The 18,999-nt window shown below is 50.8% G+C and overlaps 6 protein-coding genes across 6 annotated transcripts; 3 read left to right on the plus strand and 3 right to left on the minus strand.

The window, feature by feature from the left end:
- Positions 1-41: 41 nt before the first annotated feature.
- On the minus strand, positions 42-3,382 carry P174DRAFT_370150 (putative C6 transcription factor; the record flags this gene model as incomplete). The annotated part of the gene is made up of 6 exons (XM_024822317.1): positions 42-1,083; positions 1,137-1,207; positions 1,262-1,590; positions 1,647-2,670; positions 2,728-2,767; positions 2,823-3,382. 6 exons carry the CDS (start codon positions 3,380-3,382, stop codon positions 42-44), a joined length of 3,066 nt encoding a protein of 1,021 aa, XP_024682232.1.
- A 799-nt stretch (positions 3,383-4,181) lies between these two features.
- P174DRAFT_430634 (RNA-binding signal recognition particle subunit SEC65) lies at positions 4,182-5,032 on the minus strand (the record flags this gene model as incomplete). Its single annotated transcript, XM_024825646.1, has 2 exons — positions 4,182-4,537; positions 4,618-5,032. The coding sequence occupies 2 exons, from the start codon at positions 5,030-5,032 to the stop codon at positions 4,182-4,184; spliced, it is 771 nt and encodes a 256-aa protein (XP_024682233.1).
- Positions 5,033-6,694: 1,662 nt separating this feature from the next.
- Positions 6,695-8,582, plus strand: P174DRAFT_440903 (aminotransferase, class III). Its single transcript, XM_024827166.1, has 6 exons — positions 6,695-6,773; positions 6,824-7,129; positions 7,198-7,544; positions 7,632-7,835; positions 7,865-8,083; positions 8,141-8,582. The coding sequence occupies exons 1-6, from the start codon at positions 6,761-6,763 to the stop codon at positions 8,396-8,398; spliced, it is 1,347 nt and encodes a 448-aa protein (XP_024682234.1). The 5' UTR covers positions 6,695-6,760; the 3' UTR covers positions 8,399-8,582.
- ysh1 (cleavage polyadenylation factor subunit YSH1) lies at positions 8,493-12,080 on the minus strand. Its single transcript, XM_024827167.1, has 7 exons — positions 11,621-12,080; positions 11,467-11,564; positions 10,862-11,130; positions 10,658-10,823; positions 9,989-10,625; positions 9,281-9,935; positions 8,493-9,225 (listed from the first exon to the last, which is right to left on the minus strand). The coding sequence occupies exons 1-7, from the start codon at positions 11,771-11,773 to the stop codon at positions 8,636-8,638; spliced, it is 2,568 nt and encodes an 855-aa protein (XP_024682235.1). The 5' UTR covers positions 11,774-12,080; the 3' UTR covers positions 8,493-8,635.
- A 154-nt stretch (positions 12,081-12,234) lies between these two features.
- P174DRAFT_440905 (uncharacterized protein) lies at positions 12,235-14,583 on the plus strand. Its single transcript, XM_024827168.1, has 2 exons — positions 12,235-13,561; positions 13,790-14,583. Exons 1-2 carry the CDS (start codon positions 12,474-12,476, stop codon positions 14,229-14,231), a joined length of 1,530 nt encoding a protein of 509 aa, XP_024682236.1. The 5' UTR covers positions 12,235-12,473; the 3' UTR covers positions 14,232-14,583.
- A 1,810-nt stretch (positions 14,584-16,393) lies between these two features.
- Positions 16,394-18,664, plus strand: P174DRAFT_370958 (putative protein kinase (Lkh1); the record flags this gene model as incomplete). Its single annotated transcript, XM_024822357.1, has 6 exons — positions 16,394-17,209; positions 17,261-17,339; positions 17,397-17,744; positions 17,802-18,264; positions 18,320-18,407; positions 18,464-18,664. 6 exons carry the CDS (start codon positions 16,394-16,396, stop codon positions 18,662-18,664), a joined length of 1,995 nt encoding a protein of 664 aa, XP_024682237.1.
- Between the last annotated feature and the right edge of the window lie 335 nt (positions 18,665-18,999).

Here is an 18,999-nt window from a genome sequence, read left to right on the forward strand (position 1 = left end):
ACGGTGAATAAGGTAGTAGGGACGCCGATCTATCACCATAATCAGCAGTATGAAAACCATTCCGGATCTCGCATATCGCTCATCCCCGTATCAGTGTCCCCAGCACTCCTATTGCCGCCAACATCCCTAGTATTCGCGAGGTCGGCAAACTCGAATCCGGAGACTGGATCGAGCTCCATCAACTCATCTGCAACAGGAAGATGCTGTCCAAAGACTGCATCCCACTCGGCCCAGTCGAAGTTCAGATTCGGATCGACCATGCTTGGCGGCGTAGGTGCTGCTCGCGGTTGCGAGGTAGGCAAGGACGTATCAATATACGGCAAGGCGGCTGAGGACGACGTGAAGGCGGGTTGAGCGAACGTGGTAGTCGAGGTGAATGGTGGTATAGTTTCCAGAGGAGATATGGCCGAGCCAGTGAATGAGGGTTCGACCGTAGGGATGGTTGTTGCAGGGGACGTAGAGAATCGGGGAGTAGAAACCACCTGGGGAGTTACAGGCACGGCACTTGGGACCGGAGGAGGTAGGTGATATCGCAGGGGACTAGGCCGTGGGGCTAGATGTGAGCGTGTCATGTTGTAGAACATTTTCGAGAAATCCGTCAGCTGCTTTCGTGACGTCAACGGTGTAAGAGTGGACGGGTTGCCGGACGTCTGGTTTGGATATGAGTTGGGAACCGGGGAGTATGCGGGAGGTGTGGAGGGCACGCCAGCTCGGATCTGGGCCTGTTCAGTCCATAATCTCTGGGGATCTAGGCCTGCTTTTTGCCACGCTTTCTGACGCAGTCTTCGAATCATATCCCATGCTTCGCGGCCTCCATCTTTCAATGGTCGCTGGGTCGTGATGCCGTCCTCTCCGCCAACGACACCACCATCGGGACCTGAAAGTGAGAATATCTTGTCGATGAATGCCCGTGACTTGGAAGCCTCGGAGCTATACGGACGTTCGTAGAGATCAATCAACATGATCATGGTTGCGTGCATCGGCTGATGATTGCCGGGCCAGCTCCATTGGAAGGGCTGGAAATCTGGATCGGTGGCCAGGGATATAAACTTTTCCATGAAGCCATGACAGTGACGCAGGGCGCTATCTTCATCAGAATCTTTCAATATAGCCTTCAAAGGCATCATCAGACTCACCTGTGTCTAGCCGTCGGCCAAATACGGCTTTTGGCGTTCTTGAGGAATGGTTGATAAGCAACGCAGAAAGCCTGTTCAGAGACTTGGTTAACATTACTTCCAATGATGTCGGCCTTCTCTCTTACCTTATCGATGAAAAGCGAGAGAAGTATTCTCGCCCACTTGTGAAAGGCTACGAGAACATGAGAATGATATTGTTCCGAACACCCATTTGGGCCGTCACCAGGTAGTTCAGTTTCACCGGATCGAGCCTCAACAGGGGAGCGGGATGCCAAGGATCGTGATCTGTCCGAGTTAAGCGAGAAAATCTCCTGGTTCTTCGGTTCAGGAATTCTGTTGATGATCGAATTAAGTTTGAGTTGGAGATCGACCAATATGGAACGAAGTTCCTCCATATCTCTTCGTGTGACAGGCTCAGTGCCTAATTGGATCTTCATTATACGACGGACAGCACCTTGAAATGTTAAGTCAGCCATCTGGCCAGTGAGCAAGTCGTTGGAAGTCACTTACGAGCCATGACATATTTTCCCCGTGCTGACAGATAGTACACGTTTACCATTGATGGTCCGCCGCAGATCGTCGGATCATCTGGGTTATCTCGTGGCCGCAGACCAGCAGCGACCAATCTCTCATATTGCTCGGCTTCGGCGGTGCCCAGGAGGGTGTCTTTGACTTCACTGGTCTCCTGGACATCCCAGTACTTTTCGTCGCTGACGAGAGGTGGAAGTCCACTGGACATGGCGACGACGCCATCCATATGCACAATATGCCACCATATGCGGCGACGATACTCTGCTTCGCAGGGTTCAATGCCGAAATTAGCAGGATCTCGATGCAGGCCCATCGTTTGTGCAACACGCATAGAAAGACTAATGAATAAACTGCTCGTCAGAGGTTCTTCCTCTCTCGAGAGAATCGTCTGTACTAGAAGATAGGCAGCGAGCCCCTGTAATGAAGGGCTTCGGGGAAATGATATCTCGGTCAACCATCGTGTGACCTCGTCGTTGTAGGTCTTGGAAAGCGCGGATCGTGACGAGACATTAAACTCGGCCTTTATCGTCCGTATTGAGATCGTGACTGAGCCGCCATACCAGATAGCGTAGAGTAGCGGGATGAAAGACGGATCTGGACAAGGCTCCCCGGAGTAGCTGCTATAATCATACCAATCCCAGAAAGCATTATACAATTTCAGGATAGTAGGTGGGTGAATGACTGGACTTATAGCATGAATCCCAGACATGAAGCCTTTGTAGAGTATATGGCTTTGTCGTTTAGTAGGAATGTGGTCGAGCATATCGGGCTGGACAACCTTGTCTTTGACGGACGGCGACTCGCTCGAGGGGAACAAGATGGACTTCTGAAAGGTCTCTCCACGGGAGAACCTGTCTCCAATTATCGCATCGGGGCTTTCCTCTGATATCGAGCTCTTCCACTGACGGTCGGGCGTCCTGGCCAGCTCATCACTATAGTTTTCGTTGCGTGCGGACTCGTGTGAGCGATTCTGGTCTCTGAGCAGTTGATTGAGTTCATTGATCTAGTTTTTTTCAGCTTGCGGGCCTAAGGCTAGATTACTTAAAGAATCAAAACATACCTCTTGGGAGATATAAGCCCAATAAGTCGTCCCAACATATCTAGTGTTTGTTTAGCCGAGCGTCCAGCTGCCCACGGCGGCCGCGTATAACTTACCTCGACCTCCCGCCGTCCTCCAAACTTAGATGGCCTAGATTCAAGCTCCCGACCGGGTCGACTAGGTCAGTAGCATGACCAGCAGGTATAGGGAATTCGTCTCCACTTGAGTCGACGCCGCGACGAGGACTGTCCGGCCGCGAATTGGCAGAGGACCTCGGTTGTGCACCGTTTGCTTGTCTAATTTCAGCACTCATGGCCTCCATGTTCGCCTGTTGTTCCAGCAGCTGCCGCTCCATCTGCTCCCGCGGCTGATCCGTCTTGCTCAATCGCTCTATCATCGAAGCCAACTTGTCTAGCCGAGCCTCGATCGCCTGTGACCCGAACTTCTTCCCGTCAGAGTGTTCCGCCGGCCTCAGCTGGCCCTGGACCAACTGTATATCATCGGCGTCCTGCTCCAGCGGTCGAGAAGTCTCTCTTCGCCGCTTCACGCCATGAGCATTCTTGTCTTGACCGCTGCGCAAGGCAGCGCCTTTCTGTAGCGTCGCATCGTAAACGCACTCGGTTCCGTTCTTCGTGCAGTTTCCGCAGACTGGATGGACCTTTTTCACTTTTAGCATGGTCTCTGAAAGACGACAATGTAAGCGACGACAACCGAGGCGCGTACCTTGTCGCATTTCACCTTCCGCCTCCGACAAGTATGACAACTGTAGCTCGCGCGATTCCGAGTAATCTGGCGGCCCGCCGCACGACGAACTTTTCCTGTCGCAGTTCTGCTTGGCGCAGGAGAACAAAACAATGGTCGAGGAGAGTCGTAGTCTGATCGAAGCTGAGGCTTGGGCCCCGAATTTGGGGACCCGTAGCTGGGCAGGTTTCTCGTGGGGTCTGTGTTCATGATCCCTCGGTCGGGGGAATGGCGGGGTCGTCACTTCAATCCATCAACGCGTGAGGGCATCGGAATGCTGCACGCGACTCGGCATCTGCGGTGCAAATGTTCGTTAATGTACATAAGGCTTCTGAATCACGGATCGGATGGTTTGTTGGAAATTAGTACGAACTACGGATCTGGGGAGATGACGCCTCCGGGGTAAATGTTGGTTATCGGAGGCCACCAGCCAATAACGATTGCGGTGTATGAAGTTGCTGACTTTAACCATTCTAGATCGTTTTCAATTACTGTGACAAAAAGATAGTTTACAGGGTAGAATTGAATGCCAATCTGGCAGGGGAATTTTATTGTAACCTTCACTGGAGAGAATTAAGCTGTCATGAATTCATGAGTTTGTATCAGAGAACAGCATAAATGGAAAATGCCGTCTAGTCACCCACCGCACAACGCCTTTCGCCCATGCAATGCACCCAGAAGAGTAATAGATACAAGAATCAGATAGGTGACGGTGTTATATAAAGCTCTCGACATCAGGCCTTGCCCTTCTTCTTATCCTTCTTCTTCTTTTCGCTGCCACTCGCGGACGGTTCACCCATCAAGCCAGCAAGATTGGGCATACCGGGGATCTGAGGCATTCCAGGCATTCCTCCCATGCTCTGCATCTCAGCCATGGCATCTTTGAGAGGGTTGTCGCTAACACCTCCGCCACTGTAAGCGGGGGAATGAATCGGGAGAATCTTTCCAATCTTCCAGCCTCGAGGAGCTGGAGGAGCACCAGGAAGCTTCTCAGGCATCGGGAGGCCTTTGATCCTCAGACGGTAGGGTGATTCTTCGTTCGTGGGGTGAGCTTTGAGATACTGCGCAACGAGGATATAGAGATGATGCTCTACAGCCAGTTAGTCTTAATTCGCGATCTGCGAGAGTGGGGAGAAAGGAATCGAAAGCAGCCAGGGGCAGTCCACGTACTGTTCTTGATCTTAGGATTGACGAGGTTGCCATCCTCGTCCTTCAACATAACCCGTACTCGTCCCGGATTTGCCCAGTCCTTCGGGTGCAACTTTTCCGGCTCAAAGCCAACATTAAGGCCCAGCATCTGTACAGCATCGACAATGTCCCGAGCCAACGGATTCTCAATGGCAAGCTCCGTTCCAACCTTGCGGCCTTCGGCGCGGGATCTAGTCTTGTCGAAGTAAACTGGGTATAAACATTGAAAGTGCTTTGGAATCTCTCGGCGAGGCTCAGGTGCTGGTCTTATTGGGATGTTCGAAGCGCCGGGAGGAGGCATTGCAGCAGGGGAAATGATGGAGTCTGAGGGGTCGGAGGGAGCGATCTCCTCTGGATCTGAGTCGTAGACCTCTTCGACTTGTGCGTGTCGTGACATTTTTGCCGTGCGCTATCGTTGTAAAGACAGGCGCAAGAAAATTGAAGCGCAGGGGCTGTCAGGGAGGCGTTATAAAGTAATGGTCGTTGCTGGGATCTTGAAGTCTGTCCTTTGAACCTTTCTGTGCGGAACGGGGTTTTAGTGCGGAGCGGAGAGCTCATGGTTCTTGTCAACAGTTTCCGCCTTGCAGGTGGACCACAACATGTCGTCTGAATCCCGCTTCAGATGGAGCATAAATTTGCCAAATAAGTAGTGGTCTTTTCAAGCATGCATTATCGCTGGTGAGATGTGAGGGCCTGATTCTATGGCCTGCTTGCATCCTTACAACCGACGAGACTTTTGTTGCGAAACGAAAATATATAATGTTCAACCCACGCTGCCCCTGCGCAACCTACAAGACACTGCTAAACGAGAAAGAATTAATTGAAACAAGCAGACCAGAAAGCTCGAAGTGGCTAGATGCTATGTGCCACTCCCAACTCGTCGTCTCTTCCTTTTAAGACGTCTCTCTGGCAGCTCTGTGTGGTTGCCTAAAGAGAACACAGTCGGCTTCGGAGACTCAGTCAAACTACTTTTCTATACGGTTTTAACAAGAAGCTGAGTGTAATGGTCACGCCAGTAATGCAGCTAGGTCGCATGTTATGGCATTTGGCATCGGTCTTCGACTGTTCATTCAGCGATACCCAATTGCTACTCTTCTCGGGAACATCCTCTTCACCGTCGAACAATTCAAACATCAAGCAAAACATGGCGAGAACCCTGTTGCATCATGCAAGTCGGGACATTGAACCATTCAACATATGGCCATATCCGTCTCGACCAGGTGTCATTCCTTGCGATTGGGCTCCGGCACCGATTCTCTCGGCGGCCAAGGTCAATCAGGACAGCTCTCTCATTGACAGGATCAAGTCATGAATCTCATGACAGAAGAATGCGCAACCATTCTGGATCGGGTTACCCCATGTGAACAAGCTGGGAGTTCTTCGCTAGATGTGATACACAGCTGTAGTCGGTGATTGTGGTACTTGATTTCATAGACAAGCGGCGTAGGGTATACAGGTCTATTGCAAGCGATCATGCAGGGCATTCAGCGCGATCATGGATGATCTGCATGATGAACGTTGAGTCATTACCGCCAATGACAATGCTTTGAAGTTCACGTCAAACTTCGTGATGAGATCCCATGACATCCAATTAAGACTTTGTCAACGTTATAACCATAATTTGTAGCGGATGAGAAGACAACTTATGGATATCCATTCCGTCACTCTGGCGTAAAGTAGTGTTACGAAATATCCATCCTCTTACGACGTATACAGTCCGTGCATCCCCTCAATTGGAATTCATTCAGCTAATCAATGAGTGATAGTTTGTACTTTGTAGTAGTTGATATCTGGATGGCAACGCTGATTGGACCAGACTTAACCGAGAAATGCCGGAGAATAGTGTGATGACTTGTCGGCGGTCAAAGCCAATCGTAGTCTCGGGTTTACGGAGTACACATCGGCAAGCCGAGAGGCCCCCGCATTTGGAGAAACGAATATGGGGCATGATGGAGACGTTGGTGATAACAGCACTACCCCAGGTACAGTGAGCTGGCCGCGTATAAATAGGCTATCCTTCTTATCATCTGTAATGCGTTGTGCTACTTAAGCCATCCCACTCATTATTGAATTGACCTTACTTTCGTTCTACATCTTCTGGAATAAGTACCAAAGTTCTTTCAGTATGACTCAAGTGGGTGTGTATTACCTAAAGCTATAGCTATGTTCCTCCGCCTAACATCGCAAGCATCCAATACTCGCAGTGCTGTTCTGCATAGAGACACGCGCTTTATTCCCAAGAAAGCCGTCGGCGGTAAAGGCAGCTATATCTTCCTGGAGGACGGAACGAAATTCCTCGATTCCACAGGCGGTGCTGCCGTTTCTTGTCTCGGCCACGGCCACGTGAAGGTAACTCAGGCTGTTGCTGACCAGCTCAACCAGCTTGCCTACTGCCACACTGCTTTCTTCGGTACCGAAGTATCGGAAGAACTTGCTCGATTCCTTTGTGATTCGACGGGCGGCAAGCTTTCCAAGCTTTACGTCGTCAGCTCTGGTACGCGACCGTACTTAAGCTTGAGACAAGAGATACACCAACTTGCTAATGCAGTCAATCACACATAGGCTCCGAGGCGGTTGAAGCAGCACTTAAACTCGCGCGCCAGTACTTCCTCGAAGTATCCCCGGCCCAACCGCAACGAACCCGGTTTATCGCGCGCCTGCCGTCCTACCATGGAATCACACTCGGCGCCCTAGCAACAGGAGGCCACGTCCTGCGTCGCCAACCCTTCGAGCCTCTTCTCGCGCAAAACACCTCTCACGTCTCGCCATGCTACGCTTATCGCGGAAAGAAAGAGCACGAATCGGACGCAGATTACGTCGCGCGACTAGCTGCAGAGCTTGATGCGGAATTCCTGCGAGTGGAACCAGAGACTGTGTGCGCGTTTATCGCTGAGCCGGTAGTCGGTGCGGTGAGTATTTTTCGCCCAATCCATCAGTCGTCACCTTTTGCTTTTGTCTCACACGCTAATCCTAACCTCGACATTCTGGGTATCTAGGCCCTCGGCGCCGTCCCTGCCGTCCCAGGGTACTTCCCGGCCATGAAAGCCATCTGTGAGAAGTACGGCGCACTTTTCATCCTCGACGAAGTGATGAGCGGCATGGGTCGGTGCGGCACCTTGCACGCATGGGAAGACGAGGGCGTTGTTCCTGACCTCCAGACTATCGGAAAAGGTCTCGGAGGAGGATACGCCCCGTTTCTGGTGTCTTGATCGGCGAGAAAATCGTGCAGGCGATGGACAAGGGTACTGGTGTTTTTCGACACGGACAGACGTACCAAGGCCACCCCGTTGCTTGTGCGGCTGCGTTGGCGGTTCAGAAAACCATCAAGGAAGAAAACCTGCTTGAGAATGTGCGTGCTATGGGTACTTATCTGGAAAAACAACTCAGAGCGCGATTGGAAGCTCATCCGAATGTGGGAGATATAAGAGGAAAGGGATTGTTCTGGGGAGTACGTCGCCATCTAGGTACGCGTGTGGAAGGAAAATGCTGACTGCCGCTATTATAGATGGAGTTCGTCAAGGACAAGACCACAAAGGAGCCTTTTGCTCCAGAGACTGCCGTCGCCTTCCACGTCCAAGAAACTGGCCTGAAGCCAGTCCATGGGATCTCCTTGTATGCAGCGAGCGGATGCGTTGATGGCATACGCGGTGACCATGTCCTCCTTGCTCCTCCTTACAATGTGAGCAAGGAGGAAATTGATATCATCGTTGAGACGGCGGGTAAGGTGATTGAAGAGGTTTTCGCGAACATCAGCCGTCTCTAGAAGACATTAATACTCTACAGCAGTTAATTGTGCCTTTGATGACTACTCAAGTGCGCGGATGGCATCCATTTATGAACGCATTGAGATCAGATTGCTTTCGTATTGCAGAATCTATATGTTCATTCAGAGTTCTCAAAACAATAAATAAACCTTCGCCGAAAACACATCCTTGTCTTTGGCCATGGATCCTTCACTGTCCGAAGTATGAAGTATTGTTACATTAGGATGAAAAGACATTTAAGCCTTTGCCTCAACTTCAGTGCTCTTTGAGAGAGCCACCTCCTTAGTGCCTTGCGTCCCATTTGCGACGGGGGCTGACGGAGGTCCTTCTCCCCACATGCTCGCAACAGTCTCCACAGCCCGTTCAATGACCACACGGACTCTATCTCTGAGCACGGCATTTGCACACTCGACCTCGAGATTTTCGAGCCAGACCCGCGCGACGTGTTTATCAACCTTGATCTCAATTCCAGGATAAGGGATCCCAAGTGCTTGAAGTCGAGCAAGTTCTGCTGCTTCAATTTCTTCCGTGCTCTCATCCTCTTCATCCTCCTCGACGTCCTCTTGAGACTCGGCAGGAGTCTCACCTGCGGCGTCTGATTCGGTCTTGACGGCGGCCGATACCGACGGATCGCCCTTGGTCGTGCCGTTCGCACGAATACCAGAAGGAATGCGCGGTCGTTCAATGGGTGCAATATCCGATCCAAATTGCGCCTCTAGCACCATGAGCAGATTCTCAAATCTCTCTTCAGGTCCTTGATGGGCATGGGGATTAGGTAGTTCCAGGTCGCTATGATGGTGATGATGATGTTTGAGCTTTGCGGATTCTGCAGTCATTGGTCAGCATGAGAATATCCGTGAATGAGAAAGGGATCAGCATACGCTTCACCGATGCAGGGCTGCTCTCAACAGTGAGCAGCACCGCCATAACTGCGTCGGCAACACCGTCATTCATCATGTTTCCCTCCCATTCTAGTTCTACCTCACGAGTCCGAGGGTGATAGCGAATGAGAACGCAGCCCATAACGAGATATGTCTGCGTCTCCCCCGTCGGGATCTCCTCATCCGCAGGCTCCTCTTTCATGTCGTGCTCTCCGTTGACAGCGTTTGTGGATTCTTCTTTGACCTTACCCTGCTCGCTGCTACTGAGTTCTTCGATAGCGCCAAAGGTACCCTCAAGTGCCCATCGGATAAGATCCATACTTGCAGAGCTAAGTGTGATATGCTGCTTGCATGTTATGGTCGTTGTTGTTAAACCGGCATACTCGCGAAGGTCATCAGGCGCAATCAACGACAGGTCAAACCCATTCTGAACCAGGACACCGGACATTAAACGGCCATCGTCCTGGTCCGAAGGAGGAGCGACTTGGGCTAATTTACCGACAACTTTGGCGACCTTGTCTTTTCTGAATGGGATGCGAACTTCATCGCAATTCGCTGGAGTATAGACTTTGACTTTGACGGTTTTATCGGCATTGAGACTAAGTAATTTTGACTTGAGTCGCATCATTTGATGCTTCTCGCCGTGAACAAGAATCTGGGAGATATGAGACCACTGACTCATTGGTTAAGGATTTAAGAGTTACTCACCACAACAGGCGCGGCCACCTCCTCGATAAAGTTACGGTTCTCGACACCGTCTACATGGGCCGCAAAGCTGATTTCATCCACCGTACATCTTCGGGGTATCATGATCTTCTGTTCCTCGTCGGTGCCAGCGAGCCCTCGTCGCGAGACTCCGCCCGCCGATCGTGACATCACGGCAGGTATCTGTTCAGGCTCGTTAAGCAGCTGCTTGGCCATTGTTCCCTCCACGCTGTATCCAGTCATAACAACGCCGTTACGTTCGTTTGGAGCCCATCTCTCTAACAATTCCCTACTTGTTCCTGTTTGGAGCATACCGGGTGAAGCTAGCATGACGCATCCGCCTAAATCGTCAAATCGTTCCAGACTCCGGAGACTCCTGACGAACTTGAAGTCCCAAGGCCCTGCACTGGCACTCTTGTCACCACTGGCTTCCGCCTCCGCCATGCGCTGACGAAACAGCCGTTTGATATTGTCGTTCATGGCGCCTATGTAGGTCTGGTACACAACCATGCATCGTCTAGCAGTATTTCCAATGTAGTAGATAGGTATTTTTTGCAACTCGGGATGCGTTTCCCAATATTCGTCGAGAATCAGGAGCAACTCTTGAGCCCGCCCAAGAGCGAAAACAGGCATCAGGACCCTACCCCGCGGTTCAGAATTCCCGTTATTGACTTCATGAGAGCCGCTTCCCTCTCCAGCCGTGGAGGATTAGTCGATATACCGAATGTGGACTCGGTAATTAGGACATCGATTTTGATACCCTTGGGTACCTCTGCCGGGATCAGATGCCTGTCTTCTTCCCGAGAGTAATCACCGGTGAAAAGGATATTCAAGCCAGCTATCGAGACCAAAAACATAGCAGCCCGAGCACATGACCGGCCGGAAAAGGCGTAATGCGGATGCTATTTATCGTGTGGGTCGTGTTGAAATCGATTGTCTCAATCAAAGGCAAGGTAGACAAGTGATCATGTTCAGTATACAACGTTGTGCGTTGATCAGACGATGAGGCCGTATTGCTGACTCGCACATTGTCCTGGATGAGCCATTTATAGATGGCCTTGGTCGCATGTGTCATGAACACTCGGCCTTTGAAATTCGTCTTGCTGAGGACGTAGGGAAGGGCGGAAGAGTGATCGACGTGAAAGCTAAGATCCGAGAGTAAACTTATCAGCCAACTTTCTATGATAGTCTAGAAGAGCCAGTAAAAGCTAGGATGCCATGGTGTCCGAGGCCTCCACCGTGCGAGCACCAGAATCGAGATACAAACAAGAACAGGAAAATTAACAGCAGATATGTATTGTATTGTATGGTTCATGTACATGGATCTAGAACCGGTATCACTGAAGCAGAAGTGTTCTCCACAGACTGCAGCAAGGGCCTTGAAATGTCGACGCCCACGCGGCCCCGCTGGAGTGCGATGTAACATCGAAGGTCGCCGTCGGAAAAGTAAAGTATCAGATGGGAAGGAACAATCCACGTACTGGCTTATGAGAAGAATATCAACCGTACTCAGGTCGAACTCGTCAAAGAATGGGAGAGCCGAAAAACCTTCTTTCGCAGGATGCATGCCCGCATCGAGCTATATTGGCGATCAGTTAATCGTCGCCAAACAAGGAGGGAGATTGCACTACACACCATCACTGTTTTCCCTTTGTACTGAATGATATGGCATGACCGGCCGACTTCATTACCTCCGCCTAAGCAGTAGAAAGCAAGTTCATCAGATGGGTCAACGGGTTCGTCGTCGACGGCGGCGTTCAACGCCGACGCCTTGCGTTTGGTCGCCATGAAGTGAGGCCTAGAGTATGAGATGAGGGCTCAATTTCACAGCATTGAGAGATGAGATCGTAGAGTGAGAGGTTGTGTAGAGTCGTGAGTCAAGCACTGTGGATCTTCAATCTCGAAAACTGCTCTGTTTTGTATCTCAAACAGCGCGAAATAAACCGGCCATCAAGTACCGTATAATGACAAGACTTTCAGAATTGCAAAGAAGATAAAGTAATCATGAACCAATGCAGCAAAGATGATTCAATCGATAATCTCAACTTCTGTCACACACAGCTGAACCATCCTTCACCCAGATGGTCTTTTCGCTCACAACTGCTTTGAAAGAGTGAAGCCGCAGGTTCTCTTGTTCCCCGGAGATTCTGCTGACATAGCATGCACGTGACCTCGAGCTCCCTGTGCGGGATCCTGAGCAAGCAAACCTCGTCGAGTAAAAGCTCCCTTCCCATCCGCAAGCAACACATTCAAGTCAGTCAACCACCACAACCTCGATCGATAACCTGTTTCGGCTCTCCCGGCGGCGGCTTCCCGCGATTTTATGTCGACCTAAGCGTCCTGAGATGGTTACGGCTGGCGGCGGCGGCGGTTCGAGCAGTCCGCTCACGTTTTCAACTCACGCGCGGACGTCTTCATAGTCGCGACACATTCTCGATACCTACCGCATTTCTATCTGCTGGCTTGAAGCCCAAGCATTTGGCCCATCATGGCGCAAACGCAGCCTCAGCAGTTTGCTCAGTCAATGTCTCCTCCTGTATCCTCACCTTCACCTAGCGCACCGTCCCCGGTCAATGGAGGCGGGATCCCTCCACCGTCTAAGCGACAGCGCCTTTCTCCTCTTCCGCAATCCCAATCCCCCTACGCATCTCCCAGCTTTGGGACTTTGCAGCTACCGTCAAATCAACCAACTCCAACTCCCATGAATGGAATCAACATGAGTGGGATGCCTCAAACACCCGCCCCGCCACCACCTCCGGGCACAATGGGACCACCATCTCGGCCGGTGGAAAAGGCGACAGATGCTGCTGAGTTAACAGATGTTCTGGCGTCGTCCGGAATTGATGTCAGAGAAGAAGAGGCCTTTCTCACGAGTAGTTACTCGGCTCCAGGTGTTCAAGCGCAACAGCCCTTAAGAGTACAACTACCACCGCCACCGCAACAGCAACCTCAACTAGCCCTCAATACCTCATTCGCCTCCCAAGCCTCTACTACCGGGACAATTTCCACCACCCCCAGTTTCAGCGAACCGTCCCAGTTCAAGCCGCAAACCACACAAGACTCTTTCTACACCGAACCGGCGTCGCAACCACCTGCGCCGTTCAAAGACCCCAATGAGCCGACACGGGAAGACACCGAAGCAGCCAGACGCGCACAATACCATCTACAAGAGCCTTTCTTACTGACAAAGGTACTGGAGCAAAGGCTACAGAGACGCGGCTTTGAACTTGGTGTTCGCATACCGGCGGAGGGCTTATTTCACCCCGTGCCAGGTCGTCCTCAGCCTATTGAGGTTACTGGACCGGATGGCTCGTCTATCGTGCGTACGGGGAAGACTATCCTAAACCAAGAGGGGGCCCCTTTGGTCGATATATTGAATTTAATGTCGATTGCTTGCGAGGAACGGTTGCGCACAGTGGTCGACTATTCCTCGACACTCGCGAGAAGCAGGCGAGCCCATTCTCATGGAAAGATTCCTATCGAATGGAAGGACCTGGCAGAATCATCTGGCTCAGTGAACGGTGGTGTGGACAACCCTCAGACACCACTCAAACGTAAGCATCAAATTCAGATCAGGTGATTTTTCGGATGCTAACAAGCACGAAGGGCCTCATTCGGCGACTGACCCAGCGGCGACCTTAACAGAGAAATATCGTTTACTCATGGAGAAGGACGTGTCCAGTGAAGAGGCTCGTGCCGCCAAACGCGCGAAGCGCAGTGCAAACGCTATCCTCGGGGAAGGTGTCTTGCCCGGAGCGGACTCTGTCGACGTGCCAGGTTCCGGTGCATCGACTCCAATCGCAGAAAAAGCCCGAGCATCGACAAGAAAGGTCTGTCGAAGAAGGAAGCAAGGAAACTGATGGATGCAAAGGCCAGCGAGGCTCAGCAACATCAGCAATCTGTGGAGACTGCCCGATTAGCCACGAATAGCATGCTGTCTGGCCGTATGTTCGGAGCCAAAAAATCATACTCATGGCTGAATCGAGGCTCGGCTACTCCCAGTGGCTTCGCCACTCCGTCACGAGTCAATACCGCACCTCTCACCACTGGCGCGGAGAAGACTGGCCGCACTGGAGAGCCAGCTCCTGTCCCTACTAAACACTTTGGGACCTGGCGGGAAGACAAAGCGAAGGGTGCTGGAATTCAAGTCCGCGATATCTTGTTCATGCTCGAAATGGATGGAAGAGGCTCCCGGCATGTGCAGAAAGCGTATTCCAAGGATATCAAAGAAGACCGGGCGGACTAGTTCGTTTAGCTCCTCTCATATCCAGTTGTCTGTCACCGAGATAAGTGGCAGAGGTTGTTATTAATCTATGTTTCGAGCTCCGCGCAGTTACTACGCAGGTTCGTCGTTCTTGGCGTTGCGGTTCACCTTCCATTCAAATGGCATGTTCTCCTGCTCTTCGAGGCATAGGTTTTGTGTCTTTATGTATGCATTTTCATGAGGCGATACAGGGGCACTGCATTCTACTCTGTTGTTATTCAGATCACATAAAATGATTCGATCACCTTGGAATGCAGAATCGTTATTATCGAACTACCTGGCTTATACCCTCTCATGTAGAATAAAGCAAATTGTTACGAAATTTCCGCAACGGCTTACGAATCTCAATTGATCCTGTGTCCTCCGCGCTTGACTTCCATCGCCAGCATGAAGCCTAAACAACGATAACTCGTCGCCTTATCTAGCGCCTTGACGAGGCTAATCAATATCTGGAAGGATACAATCATCATGAAAAGTAAACACTATGATCATTCTCGAGATCTTGAGTCTCTTCCTGTTTGAATCAGTGCATATTGCAAGATCGACCCAGACAAAGTGGATGGTAAATATGTACTAGCACTTCACTAGATCCATAGTCGATATGTGGATCTCTCAGACCTCGGAGTAAGAAATTCGAAACCCCAATTTGCAACCTTCACTCTGCACTTCCTGAAAACACAAGAGATGGTCAAAGGGGACATACAAGCAGTATAAACCACAAAAGCATGAGATCACGGTGCCTGACATATTTTGTATATATCCTTAGCTTGTCATGGAGTGCATTCAGGAGCCACTCTGATGAATTATATGATGTCAGTGTAGTAACCATAGGGGTTGGCCGAAAGTGGAGGGGCCAAGAGGGTTCACACTGGAGGGACGGCACCATATCCAAACTAGTTAGTGTATGAAAGAAACGCATGACATAGGTTGATCAGCCCCTACGGCGGGCAGCATCAACCATTGGTGCAGTTGCTATGCCATCGCCACAGCTATTCCAATGACCCTCACAATGAGAATGTTCCAGGGTGGTAGTGAATGCGGAGTAACAGAAAGAAAATGAGCCTGGGTCGACTGTGACAGATTCTTGGACATCGTTTATCAGAAAACCCCGCTCTGGGTGGCTCGAAATCAGACATAACGCAGCCATTCTGGTCCTAGGCGGTCAATCAGCATCGCATTCACATTATTCATCTGACGCTATGGGCTCCGCCGGTGTTGCCCCCGGCGGATTTAGATGGCTGAATTAGATGAGCCTTGCGATCTGCGCCATTTGCTTACGCGAAGGATGCGACAGGACTTTGTAGACGGTCTAAAAAGGCACAATCAGCGAAGCAAGGATAGATGGATTTTTCGAATTCCTCATTACCTTTAAGGAAAAGAGTCATTAGATAAAATTCTTGCGCAAAATCTCCCAGCGCTGCCTGTGTGTAGGCCATAGACGAGCAAGCCCTCGCCTTTACAATAACGCATGAGCGGCGAGGCGCCATTGCCATTCCTCAGTTCGTTACTCTACTGTAGATTTTGCTGTTAGCAGTCCGGAATAGTCCTCTGGAGCCGTAGTTAGGAGGAATAGGACTAAAACCAATCTCGACAGTATCTCCATTCCGGCCGCGCGCTCGCTCTGTCCGCCAGTAGAGAAGTCTACCCTTCCATCCCCTCCCAATTTCTCGCCTCAAACACACGTTTCAACATCATCATCATCGCCGTCTTGTCTTTATTCCTGGATAGATGTTCTCCGCCTCAAACCAATGGTGTTTTAATTTTCTGTTTCTCACTGCTGAAAAGCAACTAAGACGTTCTGAATACCACCGAACATTTCCCCCGACCGACCGCCTCGTCCAGTCGTCATCTCCACGCATCGACACTTCTCTGCTCGTTGAGAAGCCCGTCCTCCTTTTGTTCGCTTTCCACATATTCTTCCTCGCGAAACTGCCTGCCTTGCTGTCGGTCAAATAATCTGGGGTTTGTATTTCTTTTGAGGGATTCAATTTCAAAATATACGCTGGGTCTCCGGCCTAGTCCATCGAGTTGATCGAACGGGCTCACGATCAACCGATCGGATACGTTGACTCTCCTTTCTCAATCCTTTTGCTTTCCTACACCATCCGACACTCCTACAACCAGCAGGAGTGCCTCAGATCATCATGTCTACACCCTCAACGGCCACTGCAACGCATCTCACGCACCACCAGCAACACTACGCATTTCCTCATCACCACGCCTACCAGCCAAACGCCTCCTTTCCCGTCACAACCGCTACAGGGACTACTCACCTAGCCACCGCACCCTACCCGTACGCCGCCCCTCCTTCGACCGCACCCCTTCCTTATAACCAATCTTCGAAAATGGTACAGCCTACGTCCACCCCAGCAGCCATGCCATCGGCTCAGAGCGAAGTCAGCACGGGCACAGCCGGGTCAGAACAAAGCAGAAGGAAGAAGAAGCCTGACTGGGGCGAGTTTTATAAAAATGGCATTCCCAAAGAGGTCATTGTGATCGATGATACGCCTCCTCCAGAACAGGCCAAGGGCAAGTCCCGTACCACTGCGGCAGCAGCCTCGAACGGCGGCATGGCCCAACCTGCCGGCAAGAAAAGGCGCACTGGAATTGAATCAGCCTATGACCTGGGATACTACGACCGTCCATCATTTTCCACCATTCCTCAGCAATATGGTGAAGAGTCCTCCGCAGCCTCCATTTCTACAGACCGCACGACTTCCCTACATACAACCGCTCCCACATCCCTGGGTTCGCAGGGCAGTGCGGGTGCTACCAACGGTGTATATTATGAAGACGCCAATGTTGGCCAGAAGCGGAAACGTGTGACAACACGCAAGTCAGCCCGCGATGAGCAGAAACGGCGGGAATTGGAAACTGCTGGTGATGCATTCCTCAGCTACATCCCCCCTCCCAAACCACCGATCAAGGCGAAGGAAGTCCCAGTGCCTGTTGTTCGAGATGTGAGTATTAACGGTTCTGTATCTGGATGCACTCTCTAATACTCTCTGCAGTATGGAAATCGCCATGAGAAGTATGACGATGATGACGGTCACTACATTGTGACGCCAGATACGCCATTGACAGATCGATGTGAGTTTTCGTACCAGTTGATTTGCTTCGCATGGCAACAGATGCTAATTTTTTCAGACTCAATCATCAAGCTTCTAGGACAAGGTACATTCGGTAAAGTGGTTGAAGCATATGACAAGCAGCGCAAGACTCGCTGCGCAGTCAAGATCATTCGATCGATACAGAAATACCGTGACGCGTCCAGAATTGAGCTTCGGGTTCTGTCGACGTTGGCCTCGAATGATAAATCGAACCGAAACAAGTGCATTCACCTACGTGATTGCTTCGATTTCCGAAATCATATCTGCATTGTCACAGATCTTTTGGGCCAGAGCGTCTTTGATTTTCTCAAAGGCAACGGTTTTGTGCCCTTTCCCAGTAGCCAGATTCAGAACTTCGCTCGGCAGCTATTCACGAGCGTAGCCTGTGAGTCACCCTGCGGTTTGTACTCGTCTCTGGCTAGTTTCATACTGACAATTCCAGTCCTTCATGACCTTAACCTCATCCATACCGATCTGAAACCCGAGAACATCCTCCTCGTTAGCAACGCATACCAGACATTCACCTACAACCGAACGATTCCATCCTCTTCACACGCAGTTTCACGGAATGCCCGTCAGCGACGTGTGTTGCTGGACAGTGAAATCCGTCTCATCGATTTCGGGTCTGCCACTTTTGATGATGAGTATCACTCGTCGGTGGTATCCACGAGACATTACCGTGCTCCCGAAATTATCTTGAATCTAGGCTGGAGTTTTCCGTGTGATATCTGGAGTATCGGCTGCATTCTGGTGGAGTTCTTCACCGGGGATGCCCTTTTCCAGACGCACGACAACCTAGAACACCTTGCCATGATGGAGGCGGTTATTGGCTCTAAGATCGATACGAAGCTGGTCAAGCAAACAACCCAGGGAGGTCGAAACGGAAGTCAGAACCAGGCGGCCAAGTACGTTCCGAACCATTACGCTTCTGTGAGGACATTGATGCTGACTTCAGCCCAGATACTTCAACCGAAACAAGCTGGATTATCCTAATGAGGAAACGACACGAGCCTCGCGCAAGTATGTGAGGGCTATGAAGCAGCTTACTGTAGGTCTATTTGCGAGCATTCTTTTTTACGCAGCAGCCGTTAACGAGCCGCACAGGACTTCATCCCCACCAGCACAACATTCCATCGCTTGTTCCTTGACCTTCTTCAGCGGATATTTGTCTATGACCCCAAGAACCGTATCACTGCCAAAGAGGCTCTGAAGCACCCGTGGTTCAAGGAGTCTTTGATTGATGATGGCACCGAGGCTCTTCGCATCGGTCAACAGTTGCAACGCAACGGCGGTCAACGCAGCTAGCCGTCTCGATACTTAACCTCGAAGAGTGGCAACATCGCTGGTACTCTCATCTCGGGCACGTCCGGGTTTTAATAGTTGCAGCCATGATCGTTGTCTAAGGATACGCGACGTTGAAGGACTCTTGCTTTTCTTGGATAGTGTTGATTGACGTGACCGAGCTTGAGCAGATGTTGCGAAGTCAACGACGGCTACGTTACCTTGGCCCACGGGGCATATTCTACGCACAATATCTTATGTGACTACGGAGTTTGGTGCTTAACACGAGGACTATGGGATGCAATTTGGCGGGCTTCAGTTACGTGGACAAGGGCCCATCTGTGATTCATGATTGTTTC

Source organism: Aspergillus novofumigatus (assembly GCF_002847465.1).
Source record: "Aspergillus novofumigatus IBT 16806 chromosome Unknown P174scaffold_4, whole genome shotgun sequence".
NCBI classification, from domain to species: domain Eukaryota; kingdom Fungi; phylum Ascomycota; class Eurotiomycetes; order Eurotiales; family Aspergillaceae; genus Aspergillus; species Aspergillus novofumigatus.

Coding starts and splice junctions, on each gene's coding strand:
- P174DRAFT_440903 (XM_024827166.1), top strand. Junction 7,545..7,631: donor CTGAGCCGGTAGTCGGTGCG/GTGAGTATTTTT, acceptor CTGGGTATCTAG/GCCCTCGGCGCCGTCCCTGC. Junction 7,836..7,864: donor GAGGATACGCCCCGTTTCTG/GTGTCTTGATCG, acceptor AAAATCGTGCAG/GCGATGGACAAGGGTACTGG.
- ysh1 (XM_024827167.1), bottom strand. CDS start 11,773: ATGGCGACCAAACGCAAGGCGTCGGCGTTGAACGCCGCCGTCGACGAC. Junction 10,824..10,861: donor CATTACGCCTTTTCCGGCCG/GTCATGTGCTCG, acceptor TGGTCTCGATAG/CTGGCTTGAATATCCTTTTC. Junction 9,226..9,280: donor CAGCCCTGCATCGGTGAAGC/GTATGCTGATCC, acceptor CAATGACTGCAG/AATCCGCAAAGCTCAAACAT.
- P174DRAFT_440905 (XM_024827168.1), top strand. CDS start 12,474: ATGGCGCAAACGCAGCCTCAGCAGTTTGCTCAGTCAATGTCTCCTCCT. Junction 13,562..13,789: donor AAGCATCAAATTCAGATCAG/GTGATTTTTCGG, acceptor CTCCAATCGCAG/AAAAAGCCCGAGCATCGACA.